The following is an 8,596-nucleotide window of genomic DNA, read 5'->3' on the forward strand; positions in this document are numbered from 1 at the left end:
TTGGCACATTTATCTCATTTTACATGATTTATAGGCTAATATATATTTCAGTAAAATGACATGACAGAAAAATGTTAAACAATAGCAATAAAACTCTTAAAAAATATATTTACATTAGTGATTACAGTTTTTCTGGCTACAAAAAGATAAATATACCCTTTAATATAAAAAGCCTCAGGTAGTTTCAGATCTTAACCCCTAGGTGGCAGAGTAACATGTTAAGTACTGCAACAAATGAAAGAGGAAATATGATGATAAGCATCATTCAAGTGCAGCTCATCATCACGGTCTCGTGCATCGCTGTTTATCTTGGTATGATGCCCGCTTTGTCTTCTGCATGTGAGGCTGGAAAACTGATCACATTGTTAAAGCCGTTGTCTTGTAGAAAGATTGCAGGTTTCATGGTAACACTGCAATTTGCAGCCACAACAGTTGCTAACATTAAAAAGGGGAAGCAAGCCCTTTCCTGTATTTTCTTGTCTTGTATGTTTTTGTTGTTGCTTTACCAATAAAAAAAAAGATAACACAATAGAATAAAAAAAGTATATAGTAGAGTTCAGGATTAGATATTTGAATGTATAAAAAAGTATTTTGTTTTTTGTAGCGTCTGTAAATTAGAGTGATCTTTTCTTAGATCCAGCTCTGTGAAGCGTGAGTATGGGTAACCTCCCTGTTTAAATCTAGTTTTCATTTCCTCAGCCTTTTTTGAATGAACAAATGCCTCTGTAGAATGGAAAATAGCTCTCAGTTAATAAAACCATCTAATAATAAGGTTTTTTTTTTTTGTGTGGATTTGGGGGAAACTTGTGGCCAGCAAGGGTATTTTTTTTTATCGGCTTTTTGTTTTTATTTATTTTTTGCTGAATAGTTGTAATTAAGGTGGGTTTTATCTTTCAAACTTTTTTCAAAAAGTCTTTTCCTGACTACAGGTTGATATAAACTGCTATCAAAGCTTTTCAGCAAATCTTCGAAATAAAAATAAAACCCCTCAGATATTTCTCCTATCTTTAAGCAAATTAAGAAATTAACTTTAATAATGTTCAAACATATGCATCCATTATCTGATGTCCTGGGAACCTCTATATGGGGAAAAAAGAACAATACATTTTAAACAGAAGCTAAGTGAGCATAAAAGCAAAACAGACTGAAATGATCCAGGTTACTCTGCCCCTTGGGATCCTGACCTTAAACACAATGAAGCTGATTCAATTAATACCTTTTAAAGTTTGGCTTGAAAAGCAGTAAATAATCAGCCATTTTTAAACTTGTCCAATCAAAAATATCAATAATATTAACAAATCATTATTACTGATTTACCCTGAATACATATTTTATTATAAACTGTTAAAATAAGACTTATGCCTGTGAGATAATGTAAAGTTCATTATTACTGATGTATATTTTAGTTCAGAACACCCTTTTAATGTTGGAGTAAACTCAGACAGTTTCTGATTATTAAGATTTTCTGATTTTTTTTTCAGGTTAAAAAGTATTTAACTGTGTATCAAATATCCCAAATCCTTTGTTTTATTAACTGTTTTCAACACCACAACCAGGTCCATAGGTATTATTGGGTTTACTTTAGTCAGAGGGAAATACACTAGAAGAAGACTCATCAGTTTAAATGGTTTAACGTAAACTATGAAGCTCCAGAGAAAAGGTTTAACTGACTGCTTGTAATTTGCTTCCATGTTTGAAAGAGAGAAATGAAACTGAGGATGTTAAAACGGCTTCAGTATATGAAGATCAGCTAAAACTAGATGACATTGCAAGAACCAAGATAAAATGCTTTAATCAACTAAAAATCCTTTGCAAAATAAAATGCCAAGAACAATTAAACCCTTCAGTGTTCTCAAGATAGGATATAACTCTATATAATGACTTTTACATCACAGCTTAGACTTGTCCCTGCTAAAAAAAAAATGATTTGAATATGCCCCCCCACCCCTTAGCTTGGGTGTTATTTATAGTTACCATCTTTTGTAAATTAATTTAATTAATTTCAGCTTTTGGTTTTTCATTTCTATCCCAAAATGACATGATGATATTTAAATGGTTTCTTAGGGTTGTTCCTGTTTGCTGACATGTCACAAAGTTTGTTAGAGTCCTGTTAAAAACCAGCTGAATTGAAGCACATCGGTGGACTTGGGGGTATATTTTAAACATACATGCTTTACTGATTACAGTTTTCCAGAATCATAGTAATAAAAAATATGAAAACAGTTTTTAGTTTAACTGAACTTTATAGAATCACTAGATAAGTTTTTGTTTTTGTAAAATCTTAGATGTTGCTTTTAGGATACTAACCCAAGGACTAAAGCAGAATATTTTTTGTTTATGAGGAAACTAACAGCTAGTTTGTTCTGGATGCTGGTATGTTTGATCACAATTCTGCTGAGGAGGATTAAGAAATAAAGTTCTTGGTTCACACAACTAGAAAGCATCCATTTCTTTATGAAATAATAACATTTGTTGTTTTGCAGAATTACAACTTTGAAATGATGCATAAGAAATGGTAACACCTAAAGTCCCATAAGAACCAGGAGTGAGGTTAGACAGTCGTGATAACTGGAAAAAAAACAACCAGGATGATTGGAGCACTGTGCTCTGCAGCCAGAGTGAGTTGCCTCTCAGAAGCAGCAGCTTTCCCAGCCATCAAGTAACCCATTAAAGTATTAGTCAAACCAGGACGACAGTGAAGTGGCAGGGGTTTTATTTTTACAGAAAGCTCAATCTGACAGTGACAGGGATGCCAACCTCCAGGGGGGGAATGGAGACCATGGAGACACAAGCTGTCACCAGCACTAACACACTCGCTCAACACACACACATTGCCAGAGGAGTTCCCGTCCTACCGCAGTGGCTGCTCCACAGGCTCAGCTAAGAGAAGGAAACGCAGAAACGCACAGAGAGAAAGTGAAAGATGAGCAACATGGAAGGAAAAACAGAGGTCAGCAGAAAGGAGAGAAGAGCAGGCATGCTGTCAAACACTGAGACTCCGAGTGCTAACAGATCCAAGGGTTCAATTCTCATGCTGCGTTTCAGTTCTCTTTGGAAAGTTGGGTATTTAAATTCCATTTTACTCTTTTATTACTGTGACCGTAGTGTCAGCTAAAAAAAAATCAAACTCTAATCCTGATATAGCAAAAGGAGAACGAAAACCAGCATTAAATTTGAATGTTTCTTATATTTAATGGATGTAATGAGCTGCTGGAACGTTTCTCACCTGAAGCCTCCCCGAGCAGAGCTGTCCTGCCGATGTTGGACAGAAGGTGGTCGATGTTGGGGGCCGGCTGGACGTCCTCAGTGTCCACCGGTGTCTGGAGAGACATGAACTCGGAACTTTAAAAACCTTTTATCTCTAATCTAGAAAGTTTTTCATAGTTGATGAAAGATGTTCAAACTTTGCCAAAACTCCTTTACTCCAAAGCCAGGAGATGAAGTGTGCTGATCAATAATTCACAGAGATTTTTTTTTTTGTTTTTGATTAATGATTTATACTAACTGCTCCTGGTGTACTACATTTGGAAATAGAATAAATTCTTCCATGAAATTAAAAACAAAGTGCAAGGAAAAGCTTTGATAAGAGTTTATGTTCGGTGGTGTTCATGCTAGTAGAGTCTGAATCTTATCCAAAGATGTTCCCTGGATGCTGTTTGCTCCGCTGATTTAGGTGAATTTTTCAGTCTGATATAATTTCTTTTGAACAATTTGATTTAGTTTTTCAACTGACTTGATCGTTGTATCATCTCAGTTCTCGTCTTTTCTACCCATTCTGCTGGGATCATTATTTCTATATCTACCATTTTGTAACTTTGTAGTTCTGGTTCTTTCATACCGGACTTCTTTTGGAACATGAAGGACACAACCAGAACTACAAAGATTACAAAGAGCTTTATGCAGCGGGATGCTCAATCCTGACCATGTATCTCATTTTAGAGATGATCGTTGATGCTAATTTATGCCTGTAGTCTGCCGTTTGGCTACATTTTTTAGAGACGTTACTGCGGATGCTACCTCCCCATGCTTTTAGCTTATACCTCAAATAATAATAGTGAATAAGACTGAATAGAATCAGGAAAACAAATAATAATAATAAAAAAGGTGTTGATGATCAGTTCTGTCAGAACCTATGGATCAAGGGCTGCTGGAATCAGGTTTTCCAATAAGTGCATGAAGTCATGGAAACTTTCTTTTCCTCCAAGCATCATAATTCTCATAGATTTTAAGAAGTGGTCTCAAACTCCAGTCGTTGAGGGCCGGTGTCCTGCAGCTTTTAGATGCGTTCCTGATTAAACACAGCTGACTCTAACATTAGCTCGTTAGCAGAGCTCTGCAGAGCTTAACTGCTGCTGGACATGCAGGCGTGAAGGAAAGGACACCAGCCCTTCAGGACAAGTTTGAACTCACAGATTTGTCAAGTTGAACATAACATGGTTGTTCTGTCTTTAAATAAAGAACCCATTTCTATTGAAGAAATAAAAAAAAAACATGGAATTTTCAGATAGCTTCAAGTCATATATATTCAACATTGACTTTACTCTAGAAACATTGCTTTAAACTCAATTCTTTAAGTATTATCTAATGTTATCTCTTTTAAAGTCTATTGACTACTGATTAAGTGTACCCAAATAAATGTCTCACACTGACAGCTCTCTTACTTAGTGGGGAAAATAAACAACAACACAAAAACATCTCTGCTCCTAAATTACCTTTAAAGGTGTTTTTAAACTGTTTAGGTTCATATTTTTATTTGTAATAATAGAACTACTCATGTTTAAGTCATGCTATCATACTTTTGGTCAGCTAAAGGAAAAGGGTTTTTGCCGTTAATCTCAAATTAAGTCAAAGCAGATGAACTGAACACCTACAGTTAAACTTGACTTTCTGTGTCATTATTTAGAGCACAGGTTGTAAAAAAGACACGAACCTTTGTTTCTATGACTTCTCCAAAAGGTACTTTGTGATTGGAGCTTTCAGTCAAGGAGACGATTCCTTTTAAAATAACCCTTTCTGCCTGCAAACAGCACATCTGGAAGGTTTTAAATGAAGCCTAATCTTAGCTGTGGATTAAGGAATTGTAGCTTTGTGATCCTGCTTTGCTCTGATTTCAATGAGACTAAAATACATGAAATAACTGATAACCATAAAGCTTAGAAGGTATTTGGGAATGCCATAAAACAACGGGTAGGAGGAAAGTAAATACCCAAAAAAAAAAAAAAGAAAAATGCTGCTGAATTATTCAGAATTATTTTTAAATACTACTTAATGCAGTTATTTCTTTAGCAGAACAAAAAATCCAGAGTTGTGGGGATGTTTTCCTTGGGGGGGGGGGTTAGATGGTCGGAGATGATAAAAATAGAGGAGTTAGATGCAAAACAATACTGAAACAAAACCTGCAAAGACCTGGAAGTTCACTTTTCATGGTGGCGGGTCTATGGCCTTTAATAGTCACACAGAGCTGCACTGGGATCAAGCATCCCCAAACTCGGTCATCAAGGCCCCCTGTCCTGCAGGTTTTAGAGCTTTCCTTGCTCCAGCACAGCTGATTTTAATTGAAAGCTGATTAACAGGCTTTTGGTCTACTGCAATCATTATAACCAGCTGTGCTGAAGCAGAGAAACCTCTAAAACCTGCAGGACAGGGGGCCTTGAGGACCGAGTTTGGGAATGCCTGGTTTAGATGATATAAGCTAAAACCTAAGTCCAATTAAGAAATGGTAACGCTTAAAAATTGCTGCTAATTCCTGAGGAAGAATGAGAAAGAATTTTTATTAAAAAGCTGGTAAAGAAATGACTTGTAAAGGACACTTTCTTATTTAACTGTTTACCAAAGATTTGCGCAGAGAAACCACAGAGAAAGGTACGGTTAAAAAATCTGGTTTGTAAATGAATAATTATGCACTGCTTTGCATTGGTTTAAAAATGAATGAATAAATAGATTAATAAACAAAATCCAACTGATATTAATAACAGTTTGTGATCATAATGTGAAAAATTCAAAGGTTTGAATACTATTGTAAGGCATTGCATTCAGGCTCCTTTATTTCACATGCAGTATAAGCAATCATGAGCTTTAAGCTATAACGATTATACTTTATAACTGCTTGAATTCAATTGAACTCTACCTATTTTATTTTTTATTATTCTATTGGTGGGTAATTGGTTTTTAATTACAACAAAGTCAAAGTTTAAAGATAAATAATAACTGAACTGAATAAACAGTATAAATAAAAGGTTTTTTAAATTTCTTAATAGCGAGCGTTTTACACACAATCATTTAGTGCTTAGTTTTTAGACAAGCTTAGTGGAAAACCTACCTTCTCATCTTTGTCGAGCTCATCGGTGAAAAACCACACGCACTATAAATAACGATCAGAGAAAGGAAAACGTTCAGCGTTACTGAGCCTTAATCAAACATGTCTTCATCGGTGTGTTTCTCTCACGTGTTGGATCAGCGTCTCCACGATCTTATAGCGGTCGGGCATGTGGGTGACCATATCTTTCATGTTGTCCTCGGAGGTCCGAACCAAGGTCGGCCCAAAAACCAGGGCCAAATTACGAGGCTCCATCTGAAGCGGCGCAGAAGAAAAAACAAACAGTTGAGCACAAATGATTCTGAACAGATGCCTGAGCTGATAAATAGCTGCCAAACATTTGACACACCTTGTTCTTATCCGAGTGGTCTGCAATCGTCTTCAAGTGGGTGATCAGGAATTTCAAAGTATGAAAATAATGATCTGGAAGATCTCGGATCTGTTAAAAAAAAACATCCAACAGTTAAACCTGTTTAACCAGCCAGTCCCTGATTCCTCTGAGGAATAAAAGCAGAAACGTACCAGTTTCTTCATGGTCTTCAGCCGCTCTGATGCATTTTCCATCCGATTGGCATCAATGAAGTCAATATATTTGTCTGTTTAGATGTTGGACAGATGAAAGCAAGTTAGTTAGGTGATCAGTTAACATTTGTAAGAATGACATGCATGACAGCTTGTCTGAACATGTAATGGGCTCACCATTGGTAAACAGAGGCTCTGGAAGCTTCCTGAAGAAGGACTTGAGTAAACTACTGACAACGTTGAGGTCCTGCCACCTCTAAAGACAACAACAAACACAGATGACACAACATTTCCTTTTGCAACCCTGCTATATTGCAGATAAAACTCTTTCAGTGGTTCTTTTCACATTTATTTTATATTGAAAACTAAATTTAATCTAGGAAGAACAGAAGGAACTAAGGAACAATAAAAAAATTAAGTAAAGTAAAGAAGTAAGGCCACACAGAAGGAAGGAAGGAAGGAAGGAAGGAAGGAAGGAAGGAAGGAAGGAAGGAAGGAAGGAAGGAAGGAAGGAAGGAAGGAAGGAAGGAAGGAAGGAAGGAAGGAAGGAAGGAAGGAAGGAAGGAAGGAAGGAAGGAAGGAAGGACTTTATACACTTGGATGAAGGGTGGGATGACACAAGAAATGGATTAAAGGGTAGAAGGACACAAGAGACCAAGAAAGAGAGAAAAGAGGCGTATCACAAGGAAGGAAGGAAGGAAGGATATAAAGAAGGGAAAAGGCAATCACAAACTATAGACAATGGAATGAATAATAGTAATAATAGTGTTGAAATAAAAATATTTTTCCTACTGACTTTATCAAGATCAGGTATATATCATGATGGATTTCCATACTCTTTTGGACAGTGAAGTTTTCTCACCTCTTCAGCTGGGTTGATGTCCATGCCCTTGTTGAGCTGTTCCTGAAGCAGTGAGACTATGGCGTTGTTCCCTGGAACCCGGTAGATTCCTGTGTATTCCAGACCCATCTCCTCCACCAAGCCGCAGCAGAACTCAACAATCAACGGAATAAACTGAGAAGGACGGAGCAAAAAACCAACAGAAAGGATAAATGTATGATATCAACCAGGAAAATAAAGCGCTTTCAGAAACATGCAGAGTCAACGGTGGCTCACCTTGTTGTTGACACCAGGCTGACATTCCTCCAGCCTCACGCCAAAAGCTTTGGGCCCAGATTTCTTTGGCTTCTTCATGATGTTTATTCCCCACGGAGACTTCGGCGGGCTGCTCTCATCTGGACAAAGGAGCTCACTTTACTCACTACATAAAGACATTTCTTCATATTTTTTCCACCAAGAACCCAGGCTTTCTTGCCAACTTTAAAGAGGTAAATTGATTTTCTGACCTTTAATAATTTCTCTCTAGTACCTCCAACCTTTCAGAGGACGGTATTTTGTGGCTTTTTAAGTTCCTAACTTTGACCTGTTCAAGGTATAAAATATTTATAAAATGTCCCCTAAACTTACATAGTGAATCAGTGTTGTGTCTCCAGTAAACAAATAGTAAGATGTTTATGCTCCTTTCAGAATGTACTTTGAATTTATGTGTCATGATCTGGCCTGATTCCTCCACCTTAATTGTTTATTTCTTTCACTTGCCGTTTTCCTCCCTGCTGCAATTATCTCACCTGTTTTTCTTTGCTTTATATTAATTTCAGCCTGGGCAATCAGGGCCAGATCATTGTTTGATTTCTGTTAGCTTTCTGTGTGTTCCAGGTTTGATTTCTCTTTCTTTAATCAATCGATTTTATTCATTT

The 8,596-nt window shown here is 36.7% G+C and overlaps 1 protein-coding gene across 12 annotated transcripts in view; it reads right to left on the minus strand.

Annotated features, from left to right (window-relative positions):
• arhgap23 (Rho GTPase activating protein 23) overlaps positions 1-8,596 on the minus strand; it is a 78,309-nt gene that overhangs the window by 5,827 nt on the left and 63,886 nt on the right. For 10 of the 12 annotated variants that reach the window (XM_015374808.1, XM_015374806.1, XM_015374811.1 and 7 more), the window contains 8 exons: positions 7,956-8,074; positions 7,701-7,853; positions 7,016-7,094; positions 6,839-6,912; positions 6,666-6,755; positions 6,446-6,571; positions 6,320-6,361; positions 3,227-3,320 (listed from right to left, as the gene is read on the minus strand). In XM_015374808.1, coding sequence (XP_015230294.1) covers positions 3,227-3,320; positions 6,320-6,361; positions 6,446-6,571; positions 6,666-6,755; positions 6,839-6,912; positions 7,016-7,094; positions 7,701-7,853; positions 7,956-8,074 — 777 coding nt within the window. Of the gene's footprint in view, positions 1-2,830; positions 2,881-3,226; positions 3,321-6,319; positions 6,362-6,445; positions 6,572-6,665; positions 6,756-6,838; positions 6,913-7,015; positions 7,095-7,700; positions 7,854-7,955; positions 8,075-8,596 lie in introns of all 12 variants that reach the window. The other 2 variants (XM_015374817.1, XM_015374818.1) reach the window with 2 other exon arrangements.

This window comes from Cyprinodon variegatus, unplaced genomic scaffold, assembly GCF_000732505.1.
Source record: "Cyprinodon variegatus isolate N-32 unplaced genomic scaffold, C_variegatus-1.0 Scaffold109, whole genome shotgun sequence".
In the NCBI taxonomy this organism is placed as follows: Eukaryota; Metazoa; Chordata; class Actinopteri; order Cyprinodontiformes; family Cyprinodontidae; genus Cyprinodon; species Cyprinodon variegatus.